Source organism: Sarcophilus harrisii, chromosome 2, assembly GCF_902635505.1.
Source record: "Sarcophilus harrisii chromosome 2, mSarHar1.11, whole genome shotgun sequence".
NCBI lineage: Eukaryota > Metazoa > Chordata > Mammalia > Dasyuromorphia > Dasyuridae > Sarcophilus > Sarcophilus harrisii.
The window spans coordinates 310551389-310568649 of NC_045427.1; the positions used below are offsets into that span (position 1 = coordinate 310551389).

At 35.7% G+C, this 17261-nt stretch overlaps 1 protein-coding gene across 1 annotated transcript; it reads left to right on the forward strand.

The window, feature by feature from the left end:
- Positions 1-1177: 1177 nt before the first annotated feature.
- On the forward strand, positions 1178-17261 carry MED6 (mediator complex subunit 6). The gene is made up of 8 exons (XM_003756276.3): positions 1178-1268; positions 6576-6735; positions 8599-8690; positions 10828-10910; positions 11219-11327; positions 12961-13076; positions 16062-16089; positions 16974-17261. The coding sequence occupies exons 1-8, from the start codon at positions 1247-1249 to the stop codon at positions 17102-17104; spliced, it is 741 nt and encodes a 246-aa protein (XP_003756324.1). The 5' UTR covers positions 1178-1246; the 3' UTR covers positions 17105-17261.

Consider the following 17261-nt stretch of genomic DNA (forward strand, 5'->3'; position numbering starts at 1 on the left):
CATTCAAAAACGTCAGTGGTTCTATATGACTCCCAGGATCAAATTTAAATTCCATCATTTGGCTTTTAAAGCTCTTCATAATCAAGCTTCCCCCTTTCCAATCTCCTTCCACCTTACAAATTCCATGTACTCTATATGATCCAATGGCATTTTTTTTCCCCATAGAGTTTGCTGAACAAGATACGTTGATCTCTAGACTCTGGCCACTTCCACTGGTTTCTCTGAAGTCTCAGCTAAAAGCCCACCGTTTAAGTTATTCCCAATTCCTCTTAACGCTAGTACTTTCTCACTCGGAGCACTCCTAATTTATCCTATATATACCCTGTATGTACATAGTTCTTTGCATGTCACATCCCCTTGAGAGCATGGTCTGTTTTTTGCCTTTCTTTGTATCCCTAAAGCTTCCAAGGAGCCTTGGTAAACAGTAGGTATTTAAATACTCTCCTAGATCTGCTGACCAATTAAAATACCAAAATACGAAGTGCTTTTCTAGACTGTCTAACGGGTATTTCACATTTCCATTCAGCCCTGCCCTGTTTCCAAACCTTCCCTATCTTTTGACAAGCCAAGGCAAGGCTTAGGGCACCTCCTGCTGTCTTTGCTCATCTTATTCCCCCAAAGAGGCAGAAGAGAGTGATGGAGAAAAGGTCAGTTCATGCTGACAAAACTTTTTAAAAGTGTTCCTGGCCCTTGTTAATAGTCCTAAATAGTCCGCTCTGACACGAAGGCGGCGCGTGACAAATTCTGGTAAAATGGGGCGGAAGGGGGAGAAAGGGGGATTGTCTCTGAATCTCGCCGGGCTCTTAAGCCAGAGTTCCGTAGATGCGAATAGCTAGAATAACGTGGCCGGCTACAAGGCGCCCGAGCGGGAGAAGCGTAAGATAGCCGGCTTGCAGAGCCATCCGAGGCAGACTCGCTTTCCGCAGGCAGCCTTCGCTTTCCCCTGGTTCTGCCTCTCCCCCTCATTTGGTCCTGTTTCCTTCCTGCCTCCTTTACAACTCTCCTTTTTCCTTCCCTCCTCCCCCTCCTTTCTAGCCAGCCCACTCCGCATCCGTCGGCCTTTTATTTTCCCCGCCTCCTCCTCTCTTTTCCCCTCCCTTTCTCCTCCCCCTTCCCTTTCTCTATGGCCAGCCCCTTCCCGCCCCCGCTTCCGCTAGGACCACTTCCGGCGCGGAACGCTATTGTTTTTTCCTCTGACGTAAATTTCGCGCCGGAAGTGGGAGAAGCCTGCGGTCCATCTGGAGCTATGGCGGCGGTAGATATCCGAGGTAACAGCGGCTTTCTTGCTTTATTCGTGTCAGTTTTAATTGGGTTCGCCATTTTTCCCCCCTCTCCTCTCCCCGCTTTCCTCGAATTTCTCTTGCGTTTCTGTAGGAGAGGCGGGACTCATCTCCCGTTTTTCGTCTCCCGAAGCGGCTCATGACCTGTCAGAAGCTTCTGAGAGCCTGGAGCGAGAGGGGAAACTGGCGTCGGGGGTGGGTGTTACCGTCCTGCCGTAGCCAGGCAAGCAGCGCGCATTTATTAAGCGCCTACGATGTGCCTCGCCAGGCCGCTAGGTGTCAGTGGGAGTCGGGAAGACCTGAGTTCGAATCCAGCCTGAGAGACACTTTTTTTTTGTGACCCTGCCGCCTTATCTATAAAATGAGCCAGCGCGGGAAATGGCAAACTTTCCCAGTATCTTCGCCAAGAAAATCCCAAAAGGCGCCAGGGAGAGCGGGACACCACTGAAAACGAGCAGACAATAGCAAACGTTTAAGCGCTGGGGAATTAAAAAAAAAAAAAAAAGAAAAAAAGCAGAAAACGGCCACTGTGCCCAAGGAGCTCCTTCTGATGGGGAGACAACCTGCCAGCGAGATAATTCATTGCTAAGTGAGACAGACAACTCGTCAGGGAAAAGGAAGTAATCTTTGAGCATGGTTGGTCAAGAGGCAGGGTGAGAAATTTATTCAGATGGTGCATCCACGGGTATCATTTCCTGGCGTTATGACGACCCTGCCCCTGTTCTTGGTCCAGCCTCAGCGGGTGCTCCCGAAGCCGGCTTTCTTTAGAACCTTTCACCCCCAGCTCTGACAGGTTTTACCCGTATATCATCCTCTGGGACCCTTATCCCTCTCTCTTTATAAAGGGAGAAGGGCTATGCCATGTATTACAACCTTTCCTCTGGATCTTTTAGAGTTATGTGAGCACCCGTTCAGCGCTCTGGTTATCTCTTTCTTATTCTTTGATCTTGCTACATAAGTAGCCCGCTTCGTTTTCCAAACTTTTGTGTCCTGGATGCTGTCTTTTATACCATGTATCATGGGCAAATATAAACACCAGGGGGCAATTGGAATTGACCCAGTGGGAATTGAGCTGGGACTTCTTGTTGGCCAATCAATGGGAGCCAGGTCGCTGGGCCAGCCTCACTTGATACTTTTGGTTTTGGGCCCTGATTGACTCAGAGTGAATGTAAATAGCAATTTTTTTTGTTTTTTTGTTTGTTTGTTTTTTCTTTTGGCCAGAAATTTTGAGGGTCTTCTCCCAGATTGGATTTTTTTTTTTTTTTAAGCTAGTTAAAAGAAGTCATTCTTTGCTTTAATTCTTACCTAGCCTTAATCACTAAATGGGCATTGTTTCATTTGAACTGAGACCTGTTAAAGACTTTCGCTTACAAAGGCCAAGATCTCTCCTGGGGCATCTCTAGTCATCCTGATCTGAATCTTGCTTCTGAACACAGATGGCTCTGGAGAGGAAAGTGAGGCAGATAACTTTGCATAGCTCTTACTCATGTAAATTCAACTCACATGTCATGGCATCACCTCTCTGATGTCATGGTCCTCTTTCTAGAACAAAGAACAAACAACAGTACATATTATAACTAATTCTGACACCCCCCACTTTCCACCCCACCCCTCAAAATGAGGCCTATGTTTTGAGGTATTTTTCCAGTGATTATGATTTATGTTATATTCTCCATTCTCATCTTATTTTTCTTGTTACCAAGGGGTCAGGCAGTGGCAAAATAGTTGGCCACTTAGGGGTGTACTCTGTATTTGTGGAACACTCAAAGTTAATGTGCTCACGACAGGAGCAAACCCAGGATTTGGGCTTTTCTGTGACTTAACTTATCAGCCCTATGGCTACATTATTTGATGATTTTTATTCTTGACATTTGTTGAAAATAGGAGCTTTAGTTTTATATTAATTTGCTACCACTTTCATGCCGGGTCTAAAACCATGACATTTTATGAGAACCTATATATATATATATATAAAGAGAGAGAGAGAGGGAGGGAGAGATGGGAGGGAGAGATGGGAGGGAGAGATGGGAGGGGAGAGAAGGGGGAGGGGAGAGAGGAGAGTGCCTGACTCCCTTCATATATTTGAAGACTTCTCATGGCAGCCCTTCATATATTTGAAGACTTCTCATGACAACCTTTCATATATTTGAAGACAACTATCACATCTCCATTTAGTCTTTTCTTCTTAAAACTAAGCAATCCCAGTTCCTTCAGCTGATTCTCATATGATGTAGACTCAAGAGCCTTACCCATCCTATTTGTACTCCTCGAGAAGCCTTCTAGTTTGTCAGCCTCCTTTCCAAACTGAAAAATCCAAACACAATACATTACAGATTTATAGAATATAAGAAATGCATCTTCTTTTTATCTAGACCAGAACTCTAGACGTTTGCTTTAAGGAGTCAGTCCAAGAATTTAGGAGCAAGGTAAATTTCCAGCATTTCAACAGAATGGGAGTGGAGGAGTTAGCATGTTTGTTATTGCTGATTTGTATCCTTTGCAGTCAGATTGAACAGAATTCTGTAGTGAAGTGCCCCAGGGATATGAGTTAGACCAAGTTCTTTTCTACAATCTTATTGATACCTTAAATGAAAATATAAATGGCATTAAAATTGTAGATTGCATGATGCTGAAAGAATTAGCTAATCTTGATTACTTTAAAAAAAATGAGGCAAATCCCATATAATGAAAATTTTTTTGATACCTCTTTATTTATAAGATAAATGCATAGGTAATTTTTCAGCATTGACAGTTGCAAATCCTTTTGTTCCAACTTTTTCCCTTTCCCCCCCACCCCTTCCCCCAGATGTCAGGTTGACCAATACATGTTAAATATGTTAAAGTATAAGTTAAATACAATATATGTATGTCCAGTTAATTTCCTGTGTAAAAAGAGTCGGACTTTGAAATAGTGTACAATTAGCCTGTGAAGGAAATCAAAAATGCAGGTGGACAAAAATAGAGGGATTGGGAATTCTATGTAGTGGTTCATAGTCATCTCCCAGAGTTTTTTCCCTGGGTGTAACTGGTTCAATTCATTACTGCTCATTGATTTGGAATTGATTTGGTTCATCTTCATTGTTGAAGAGGGCCACGCCCATCAGAATTGATTATTCCATATAATGAAATTTAATAGGGATAAATGTAAAGTCTTATAGTTGAATTTTTAAAAATCAGGTTAAGTGTACAAGACAGAGATGGTATGGCAAGATGGCTATTTTAAGGTAAGAAAAACTTGAGAATTTTATAAAATGCATACTTTGTGTAAATTTTCAGTGACAATCAAAAAAAGCTCATGTAGCCTTGGATTGGATAAAGATAATAGCGTTTACATTAAGAGAGGTGATAGTTCTGCTTTTATCCTTTTCATTTTGAGTTCAGTTATGGGCATCACATTTTAGGACAGACATTGACAAACTGGAGCGGGTTCAGAGGAGGGTGATAAGAATGAGGGGAAGGAGGAAAGGCTACAGACTGTGCCATGCAAACATCAGAAAATCTTTGAAGAAAGTGAAGCTGTTTAGCCTGGTGAAAAGAAGGACTCTTGTATAGAAGAAAGGAGGTCTATAGTTTTGTCTCACAGAGAAGGAAAGCAGATTTTAGTTTAACTAGGGTAAACCCCAGCATATTGGAAGAGATGATAAAAAGATGCAAGTAGTCATATATTTTCATATTGTGACTTTAATATTAAAGAATCATACTTTATATCTCAGGTCCTCTTGACTTCAGGGCTGGTGCTCTATTCACTGCGCCGCCTAGCTGCCCTGGAAGATAGATTCTTAACTAAATGAAAGATATAAGTAACTTTGATTACATGAAATTTGGAAAGTTAATACATAAAGTGAATACACATAGTATAACAAAAGCAAAGCACTTGAATGAGGGAAAATCCTTCATATTGGATTTCTTTGAAAAGAGTTTGCTATCTAAGCTATATAAACATTAGCAAACATATATTATATATATATATATATATATATATATGTAAAAGTAAGTAGCCACTCCCTAGTAGGTAGTCAAAAGATTATGGAAAACAGATTTTGAAAAGAATTTTAGAGTATTAATACTATATGAAAGAATGTGCCAAATCGCCAATAGGAGAAAGGTAAATAAAAACTCTTGAGGCTTTTCCTTATAGTCTTACACAAAGTGGCAAGAGGTGACAAAAACTAACAATAGTCAATGTTGGAGGAGTTGTGAGAAGATTTCCTGCCCATGACTTCTAACTACTCTGACTTCCCAACTGAAATCCCACCTTTTACAGGAAACCTTCTTCAACCTCTCTTAATTCCAGTGACTTCCTTCTGTTATTTTCTATTTATCCTCCTTATTGCTTGTTATGTATAAATTTGTTTGCAAACTCCTTGAAGAGAGGGAGTGTCTCAAGGTTTTTTTTTTTTTATCCCCTGGGTTCTTGTCACAGTGCCTGGCACATATTAGGTGCTTAATGTTTGTTGACTGATTAAATTATGCAAATAAAATGATTAAATTTTATATGTCCTTTGATCCAGAGATTCCATTACTCTGTTTTTATCCCAAGGAAGCCATGGATAAGACTAGAATTCCTGTATACGCAGGGGCTTTTATAGCATCACTTATTGTGACAGTAAAGATTTAGAAATAAAGTATATGCCTGTTAGTTCATGAATAGTCAAGTAGCAGTATATGGATGTAATGATTGTTCTGTAAGAAATGATGAATGTGATGAATACATAGAAGCATGGAAAAGATCTAAATGGCTTGCTTGATGCCAAGTAAAGTAAACAAAGCCAAGAAAAAGAGAATGTACATAATGATTACAGCAATGTAAATGGAAAGAGAACACACACACACACACACCCCTATACATATACACATACACACAAATCAGAAGTGAATGTTGCAGAATTGTAAAGAACAAGTATACTCAAAAGAAATGTTATGAGAGGATGCTGTCTACCAACAAATCTGTGGAGGTAGAAGATCCATTGATGTTAAATATTACATTTATTTTTGGACTTCTTAGTGTATTGGGTAGCTGTGCTGATTTTTTTCCTTCTTTTTCTACTAAAAAAATGCTATTTTAAAATATGTGATGGCTTCCTTGAATGGGAGTCCTGCTTGGGAAAACCATGTAATGTTTAAAAAGACATCAATAAAGCCTTTAAAAAAAACTCCATATAATTTTTTAAGCTATTCTATTCGTTTGAGGTGAGAGGATGAGTATGACTTGATGGGAAGAGAAGAAAAGGTGATTTTTATATTTGCTTTCTTTCATTTTTTTAAAATTGTATTTTCTCTGTTTATCTTTCATAGACAACCTGTTGGGAATTTCATGGGTTGACAGTTCTTGGATCCCTATATTGAACAGTGGAAGTGTCCTGGACTATTTCTCTGAAAGAAGTAACCCTTTTTATGATCGGACTTGTAATAATGAAGTGGTCAAAATGCAGAGGCTCACATTGGAGCATTTAAAGTAAGTTGTAAGAACACAGTATTGTTGCCAACAAGAACTACTACTGTTGATCTGCTATTTCATAGCTGTAGCTCATAAATTACAAAATAAACGTCAAAAAGAATATGTCTTATATTTTATTAAGACATGGATAAATTAGCTGTAAAAGAGAATTCCTATGTATTTCCCAATATAGATATATTCTGATATGATTGTTTGGTTCCATGAAAACATAACATTAAATAAAAATAAAAGAGAACTATAAAACCTAAAGTAGGATCAGAGAGATAAGTCTTTATTTGCCTGGAAACTTATTTCATTGGAGGAAATAATAACTCTTCCTGTCCCTTCCAGCAGCTCTTTCTGATTGGTTATTTACCACTCTCCCCTAGACTGTGGATGGAGATTTGAAAAAGAAGCATTAATTATTGGGAAATTGAGACTATGTGTTTATAATACATTAATGTATTATTGTTGGGGGTGCATTATGTGGGGTATGCCCATAAACCAAATTTGTTGCATCAGTTAAAATGGGGAATAACTTCACATCATTTGTAAATTGAAGTGGTTGAACTAGATCCTTAAGGTCCTGTCCAGCTCCAAAACCTTTAATCTGGCAGGCAGCAAATTTGGTTAATTTGATACAGGGAAGTGTTTTAACAATGGAACCAACATTATTTATACCATTTGTACCTTTGCTAGTTTGAGGTCTTAAGAATGCTCACTAAGTACTTATACATAGTCAAAATTTCATTTGAGAGAAAAGACAGATACATTTTAATGTAATGTAAAGAGACAGGCAAGCTGTTTTAGAATTTTTTGAGGGGGCAGTGGAGTAAAATTGGGATGAGGATTCAAATCTTTGGTGTACGATTTCATTGGTGTACAAAAAACTCTCTTTAGCAATGAAAATTGATAGCAGCTCTGTACTTTTATAGTCTCAGTTGCCTGAGTACTGAAAGGTAAAGTGATTTGCCTAGAACCTGTCATGAAGATTTTCTTTATCTGCCATGCCTTGCTATTTTTCATTAGTCACTCAACAAGTATTTATTGGTATATATATTTATGTGTATACACACACACATAGATTGACACATTTCATATATATATATATATATATATATTGTTTGTGTGTGTGTGTGTGTGTGTGTGTGTGTGTGAGAGAGAGAGAGAGAGAGAGAGAGAGAGAGAGAGAGAGAGAGAGAGAGATTTTATATATATATATATATATATCAAAAGAGAAATTAAATCTGTCGGGGAGCTTATCTTTTTTTACTGGTTCATAAGGTTTTAGGGTTTTCCTAAATCTTAAAAGATATAACATAACATTGTGTTGTTTCTTTCCTTTGTCAGATAAATATGAGAGCTGTTCAAAAAGTATATTTATTTTGATATTTTTTAAAACTGATTTTGTAAGGTAAATAATTATTACTTGTAATTAAACAACTTACTAGTGATTTTCAGCATAATTCATCATAATCAAACATTTGTTATGTTCTTTGGGCAGATTTTTCAATTTCAGGTAAACAAAACATAGGACTCTTAGTTTGCTTTTCTTGATAGACCATGCTTATATCATCTCTAATCCCTTGCTTTCCTGCCTAAAATTTTGTGTACCATTTTGCTATGATTTTTTGATTGACATTGTTTTCTGCCTAAACTTAATTTTCATAGATGATTTTTTTCATTGTAAGATTTCATCAGGAGATATCATCTAGGATTTCAATCCTAGTTTTAACTATGGGTCCATCAAATTATAGAAGTGTTTTCCTTAATATAGTGCCTTTCATATCTCATAAATATTATCCTACACTGATAACTTTATAAGGTTAATTTTGAAATAGCTTTTATAGATTTCTTGATTCCCAGTGTTTTGTTTTTCAGTCAAATGGTTGGAGTCGAGTACATCCTTTTGCATGCCCAAGAACCCATTCTTTTCATCATTCGGAAGCAACAGCGGCAATCTTCTACACAAGGTAAGTGATTTGTACTTTAAACCATTTTGTTTTTTTTTTTCCCTTTTCCCATTTCCAGTTTTTTTTTTTGTTAACTGTAATCACTTTTAGATTCTTGGGAATCCAATAATTTTTTTTTAACAATAATCATCAATAATAATTTTTATTATCAATAAATATTTTTTTATTTTCCTAAAATTATATTCCATGTGACTTTTTCAGAAAAAACACAGGTTTCCCTCTAGTGGCAAAATGTCAAATGTGCAAGGAAAAACAATGCTCATGGGTTCAAATGATTGTGAGAAATAATGTCTTCATTGTAATAGGGACATTAGTTGATTAAAAAAAAAAAAGTCAAACAAACTAAAATTCATGTCATATTTTGTATTCTCAATTTAAGGGAAATCTAATAAACCTAAATAGTTAGCTTGTGATATTGAGGACTACTATATCTGCTAAATATTAGGAAAAAGTTTTATTATTTCCTGTAAGATATTAATTATTTTTAGAGGAATAGCTCACCATGATTTTTGTGTGGGTTGGTTTTGGGAGTCTCATCTTCCATGTTTTAATGGTAGCTGTTGAGACTATTTCATTTAATAATAAACATGGGAATTTGATGTCCCAGTCACTCCAAACATGCTTAATTTGATTTTATATCTACCTTTATACTTAATTATGATTTTTTAAAATAAATTTTTGTTACTACATTCCAAGTGTTTATATCCCAGAAAGCCATCTCTTATAACAAAAACTAAAAAAGGAGTTAAAAACAGTTCAGCAAAATTATTCAATACAGCAACTGTCTGCCATTGTGTACAGTGGTATATACCGGTAGTGTTAGATCTTTGCAGGTGGCATATTGAATTAGAAAACCTCAAGTTAACATTCTTTATGATATGTTTTTAATTTATTTTGTTAAACATTTAATAATTACATTTTAATCTGGTTTGGGCAGCATTTTTGCCTTCTCTTATCCAAATTCATAAACCTATTCTTGTACAAATATTCAAGGATGTTAATTTCTTATATTTTGCCCTTGGGGTCAGATTTGGTTATTATAATTTCATAGCATTTAGTTTAGGTTGTCTTATTCTCTTGATTTTCATTTTTTGTATTAATTGTTTTTCTAGTTCTTATGTTGCTTTGTGTATACATTCCCTTGAATCTCTATTGATCATAATCATAATTTCTTATATCACAGTGCTATTTAAAGTACCACAACTTTTTCAGCTATTTCCCATTTGACATACCTGTATTGATTCTAGCTCTTGGTACTTGGTACTCAAAAAGTATCATTTTATTTTGGTGCATATGAAACCTTTCTTTTTGTCATTGATCTCTTTCATGAACATAACATGTCCAGTAAATGTTGATTCTATCATGGAATTTCAGCTAAAAATCAAAAATTGTCAGTTCATCTTGATATTTCTATGATTTTATTTTGTTTCCTTTATGATAACTAAATTCTTATTCCCTATTAAGTTCTTATTCTCATTTCTTGTAAAAATGAGAGTATTGATTAGATAATCTCAGAGATCTCCTTCAAACTTCTGTCTTGGGTATAAAAATACAAGCAAATGAGTAAATGAAAAGGAGCTGAAGAAGGATGAAAGGTGTTGCTCTCCAAAAAGTGGAGATGGTTGTGGCCCAATGTTAGTTTTGGTGGCTAATAGGCCATAGGGACATAGTGATTTCTTGGATAGGAAGGCTGCTGTGAGGAAATGGAAAAGAAAGTGGGGAGCAAAGCTAATGAAGGAATGAGTTTGTTTCAAAAATAAGTAACTATTAATTGCCATATGTACCATACTACCATACCATATGTACCAACTAACTATGCATTATCCCCAAAGTCTTAAAACTGCACTAAGGTTTTTATTTTTCTTTATGTAGTAAGATGCTTTGGTCCATTTGTCCAGAAAATGACCTCTTAAAGACACATTCTAGTTCCTCTAAGGAATGCCAAAAGTTTGGGAATTTGATTCTTAATTTCCATTCATGTTCTTGACTTGGACGATTCCCCACATTTCTTTTCTGTCAAATATTTTTACTGTTATAAAATATTTTTCTCCATGATGAACACTGAACCATTTGTGTTTATTTCTAATGTCATGTATTTACTGACTCAAATTTCAGAAATGCTTTTTTATTGTTTCAGTCATTCCATTAGCTGATTATTATATCATTGCTGGAGTAATTTATCAGGCACCGGATTTGGGATCTGTCATAAATTCTAGAGTGGTAAGAACCCTTTTGTAAGAGTTTGAAGTTGGGATGAATGATCAGGAAAGGAAACCAATGAATTGAACACTCTTTAACTACATATGAGTATTTTTCCTTTCTAACAAACTTGTCTAAGAATTTACTTTTGAAACCTGAACTCCATGTTGACCAGGGATAGCTAGATTCTGAGTTATTTCTCAAAATGTATATCACAAATCTAGCCATGTAATTTTGTTGTTTTTGTGAGTCACAAAAAATAATGTAGTTTATTTATTTTTGTAATTTTTTTGCCCAGTGAGAAACTCAAAACTTTCTTCTTTTGCAAGCTCACAGCTGTGCATGGAATTCAGTCAGCTTTTGATGAAGCTATGTCATACTGTCGTTACCACCCTTCCAAAGGGTACTGGTGGCACTTCAAAGATCAGGAAGAACAAGGTAGGACATCCAAGACTTTTTGAGAGAGTTTTTACATGTGATACAAATGCTGTGTCTTTGAGAATAATAAAGAATAAGGGATACTTTGTGACATATCTTTCCCATCCTGTGGAGAAGTATTTACAGAGTTAAGAAAAAAAAAGTTATAACTGAAACTGATGAAAGAACTAATTTGAACCATAGGAATAGGAATTTCTATCATTTCAAATGTGGCTTGATTTACTGTATGAAAAGAAATCTTAGAGATGTTTTAGAGACTTGTGCTTATTAGATCCAAAGATTGTGAATGAAAGGCAAAGTGGTAGATTATCAGCTTTAAAAGAGTGGAGAGAACAGCACACACACACACACACACACGCGACAAATAGGGGATCTACCCATGAACATAATTTCTATCTGACATTTCCTCTTTGAGCTCAGAAAATATGTGGTGGGTAAAAGATGAAATAACTGAGAAAAGAAAGGATTTACCTTCTGAGCATATTGATTTATCAGGCATTTCATGCCAATTGCCCAATAAGCAGGAGCAGACCTCCTCAGCTTAGGGTTGAACTCCAAATATAGGGGGAGATGGGCTTTTATAAATTAAAAACAGTTAATCAGATAAGTAAGGCCAGTTAATTACAAGGAAACAGTACAGCATTAGTAAACTTATTTCTAGTTAGAGAAAAGTTAGGGACTTTCCAAGTTGGGAGGGGGAGATAGGTGTCCCATTTCCCCTAAGTATCTATGAACAATTAAAGGAACATGGAAACTAGAACTGAATTATCAATACAAAACCAATTTTTATATTAGACATATGGGTTGCTTGGGACATATTGTGTAAGTATTCTTTCCATCAATCTTTGAATTTGATTATATTTCTGGTCACGATAACCTAGATCATTGGTTAAGGGTCTCCAAGCAATAGGGTTAAAGTGGTTCAGTTTCCCAGCCATACAAGTTTAAGTTCAAGTAGTCCACTAAGGTTTCCTCCTAGTTACTACAGTTGAAGAACCTTTTATCACGAAGTAGAATTTGGATTAGACACATAATTGGATAGAAATGGAACTGAACTAGTCCTAGAATTGAGTCACAAGATGGAGTCAGATATGATTCCCTCATTTCCCACTTGCTGTCTTACTTCCCTCAATTCCTCTGCATGCATATATATATAATATACATATATCATTTAATGATAGCTCTTGATATAAACCATATTAAAGACACTTGTCACCTTTGGATACATTCCACAGAAGGGACTTAGAATTGCATGTGTGTGTAAGTGCATGCCCCTTCCCCCAGCCTAACTAATGTTTTTGGTTCTACTATCCAGGTTCATCTTTTTCAATAGGTTATGGTTAGTATTGAATCTGAAGTATTTTTGAACACTTCAAACTTAATTTGCACATTAACATTTCTTCATTAAACTTTTGAATTGTGTTATGGATAATTGATATCTATTTCTGCCTTCCTATGTAGATTGATTAAATACTGTTGCTATTCAAACTCTTTTTTTAAAGAAGAAAGCCTGGTACTATGTTAAGCATTAGACTGAACAGCCATAAAATGGTATTTGGTTCTCATATGATAAATACAAGGTACTGTTTCCTATCTGATTATGGTGATGTAACTGGTACTTTTTATGTTGTAGATAAAGCAAAACCTAAAGCCAAAAGAAAAGAAGAACCAAGTTCTATTTTTCAGAGGCAGCGTGTAGATGCTTTACTCCTAGATCTACGACAGAAATTTCCACCCAAATTTGTTCAGGTAATAATTTGTGTTGGTACTTTTAATTTTACATATGAAATCTGTAAGTTCTAAACATCCGTTGTGGTTAGTTGGTGAGATTATTATGTATGTTATTTTTCTTTCTCGTGACTGTAGAGGAAAAAGTTGAAACAATATACATAATATTTCCACAAAGGGAATCCTAGTTGATGGAAAGATTGAAAGTTTCATAGAAGAAATGGCATTTTATATTCTCTTAGAATTATGAAAAGGATGGAAATTTTGAAATCTAGGAGGAGATTATTATCCAGGTATAAGATTATTTGTAGAAATATAGCAAGAGTCAGGAAATAGATGATGGTAGGATGGGAATGGTAAAGAGGTTATCAAGCAACAGAGTTGAGAAAAATAAGAGTATAATTGATATTTAGTAAAAAAAAGATCCTTAATGAAGGATAAGGGAATTAATAGGAATTTTGTGTTCCACTAAGAATATGAATTATATACTTTGTTCTAAGCATTGTGCTAGACATAGAAGATACCAAGTTAAAAGCAAAGCAGTGCCTACCCTCAGGGAGCCTACAGTGTAACAGTGTAGATCAAATGTACTATGTATGCATATACAAATTAAATGTAGTATAATCGGGTATGGTACTAACATCTATGCGTGGGGAAGAGAGTTTATGTAGACTTTACCCACCATTGACAGAAAGGCACAGGGAGGTTTTCAAGAGAAAGAATCAGATGTGATTGGCCCCAAATTTTTCATCTCCATCTTTATACTTTGTGATTTCAAGAATACAGTTTTCAGAAGCTTCCTAGCTATTCATTCTCTGCTCCAGCTTTGAGAGTTGTAGAAAACTATTCAAAAGCGCTCCAATTGGAGTGGAATACTTGAGGACAATTCTAGCTTCTTCTCAACAATTCAATTCAAGAAATATTTATTAAGTACCTACTTTATCCAAGGCACACTGCTGTGATTTAAGAATACAAAGATGAATGATACATCATCTCTACTCTTATTTAGAAGTACTTAATTCTGATGGAAGTGGATTTCTTCGACAAAGAGAAGATCTAATTCAGTTCCAATTGATAAATGATAGACAGAAGCAGCTACACCCAAAGAAAGAACACTGGGAAATGAATGCAAACTCTTTGCATTTTTGTTTTTCTTCCCAGGTTATTTTTACCTTCCAAATCCAATTCTTCTTGTGCAACAAGAGAATTGTTCAGTTCTGCATATACGTATTGTATCTAGGATATACTGTGACATATTTAACAAGTATAGGACTGTTGGCCATCTGGGGGAGAGGGTGGAGGGAGGGAGGGGAAAAGTAGGAACAGAAGTGAGTGCAAGGGATAATGTAAAAAATTACCCAGTCATGGGTTCTCTCAATAAAAAGTTATAATTATTAAAATAAATAAATAAATAAAATAAAGTTATTGATACTGAAAAAAATAGACCTACTTAGAAAATGAATACATGAGTGAGGTGCAAAGTTGTATAAGATCCTAGTGAGAGAAAGCTTACTTTAGCTAAAGGAGGGAATCATATTAGGAAAGAATTTACGAAGAAAGCAGCACCTAAATGACAATGTTTTCAACCAAGAAAGGGGGGAGTTGCATTATTGGCATTGGTAGAATTGGAGAGAGGAGCTCCGGAGTGGCAATGACAAGAGGAAGATAGAACACAAAATAAAACAAACAAGAAAACAGGACAAATTTGGGAAGTAATGAGTAGTTTGGCTGGAAGAGAAATAATATGAGGTAAGTTTGAAAAGCAAAGATGAAATTAAAAAATTTTAGCTTTGAATGCCAAGCTAGACTTAGAACTTTTATTTCTTAGGCAAAGTGAGGTGGGGAACTACATGAGCAGATTTGGGGAAGCATGTCATATTCAAGAGTCTAGGAATAATGCAGCTTGGCTGGATGGAGTCGAGTATGTTGGGGCAAATAATGTGAGAAAAGGCTGGAGAAGTGTAGGTTAGTGCTCACATGTGAATGAGGAAGCCTGAATTTTATAAAATCCTGTAGCCTCTCCACTGTTTCCTTTCTTCTTCCACTACTTAGGTTAGGCCCTAAATAATTTTTTACTGAAATATTGTACCAGCTTCTCATCTTTCACTCCTCCCATGTTCCTTTTATCCAAATATCCTTCATATTAGTTTGATTATTCACTGTTATGTAAGTATAGTCAAGTTATTTCACAACCTAAACAATTTCAGTAGCTTCTTTATGTTTATCAAAATCTAAACTCTTTAATCTGTAATTGAAATTCTTCTGCCTCCTTGATATCTTCCTTAAGCTCTGCCTCCAAACCTCTTGTTTTTCTCTCACACACAGAGTAATTTCTAATTAATCTGATTTCACAACACTGTATGATATTAATATATGCATATGTTATCCCCTTAATTATTTTATACTTATCTGTGTACTTATTTTATTTGTTACTGAGTTTTAAGATTTTTGAACCCAGGGAGTGTGTCTTATTTATTTACCCATGTGTCTTCATCTTCTAGTGCCATGTATTGTACATAGTGCTTACTAAATATTTACTGAGTTCTATCCTCAAGTAGTTGTAAAGGACAGTCTCAGGAATACCTCAAGAATCTTCTTGGTCTCCATTATTCCATTCTGCTTCAGTAGAATGGGACCTTAATTAGGCATATTCAAGTTGGGTTGGGATTATTTTTGGTGCAGTGAATTTGATGTTTGACAATTCTGCTCTGATTTACCTTTAGTTTTTTTGTCACATATAGTATGGAAAAATTCAGGGCTAAAGAAGAAAAGTGTGCTAAAGGAAGAAGACAGTTTGGACAGCTCTTCTGTGTTTGTTCTCTCTTTCTGTTTGTCTCCCTCTTTCCTTCCTTCCTTCTTTCCCTCCCATATTTCTATATCATTTTTTTTTTATCCTATTCAATATTTCACCCCTGAATTCCCCCCCCCCAAAAAAAAATCTTGATAAATCTTACACTGCATGTCAATGAGTTGTTATTAATAAATTGTCTTTTTCTCTTGTTGCAGCAAAAGCCTGGAGAAAAGCCTGTCCCAGGTATGAACATCTAACATTCTTAGAAAATTAAAAATAAAAAACGTAACTTTATTCATTAATAGTTTTTTTGATGTTTAAAGTGTAAGACTGTAAGCTATAGGGGCAGCTAGATGGCTCAGAGGATAGAGCACTAGCCCTGAATTCAGGAGGATCTGAGTTAAAATCCTCAGGCACTCAACACTTCCTAGCTGTGTGATCCTGAGCAAGTCACTTAACCCCAATTGCCTCAGACAAAAAAAAAAAAAAAAAGACTGTAGGCTATATAAGAATAGAGTGAATTAGGCACTTTGTCCTTGTAGACTTACTATATTTTATTGTTTCCTATATCTAAGATCTTCTAAATTGTCAAGAAAGTGACACTGAAGCATTTCAAACAGTTCTTTAATGTAGAGGTATTGGTGTTTGCAGAATGAATTACAAATATTTTTGTATATGAGATTTTTATTTGTTGTGCATATGCATGCATACATATCAATAAAAATACTTTTTATATATAATGTATTATATATGCAACATGTAATAAAATGCACATATATGTATTTTGAAAATGTTCTAGTTTTCTTTTGAACTCTGTAACACTTATATAAAGATATGAGTGAAAGAATAAAACTTGAAATGAGTAAAAAATTCTACATCTTTTTGCCTTTAACAGCAGTTGGGTTCTGAAGAACATATAAAGAATTCTTTCTGTTACACTTACCTTTAGATCACAAGGGCTTTTAAAAGTAGGAGGGCAGTATCTCAGTATTTAAGGAATTTAAGTGGATGCTAAAATTTTGTTGTCCTTGTCCCTACAAAAGGATTGTGTTATTTGTGATAGTTATTTGTAGAAAGCATTTTCAAAAAATTTAGCCTCACCCTCAACATGGTGTTTTTGTTATTAGTGGATCAGACCAAGAAGGAGCCAGAACCTATACCTGAAGCAATAAAAACAGAGGAAAAAGAGACACCCAAAAATGTCCAGCAGACAACCAGCACTAAATGTCCCCCTGAGAAACGAATGAGACTACAATGAATGTTGGGCTGTTGTTTTCCCAGCACCAAAGAGAAATATACAAAATTCCCTTTTCCAGGTGACATCAGACTTCTGCTATGAAGACTTTATATATATAATTACAAGATTTAAAATTCCTTGTTAAAAGTTCTCTTTTTAATAAAAAGCTTTGGTTTCC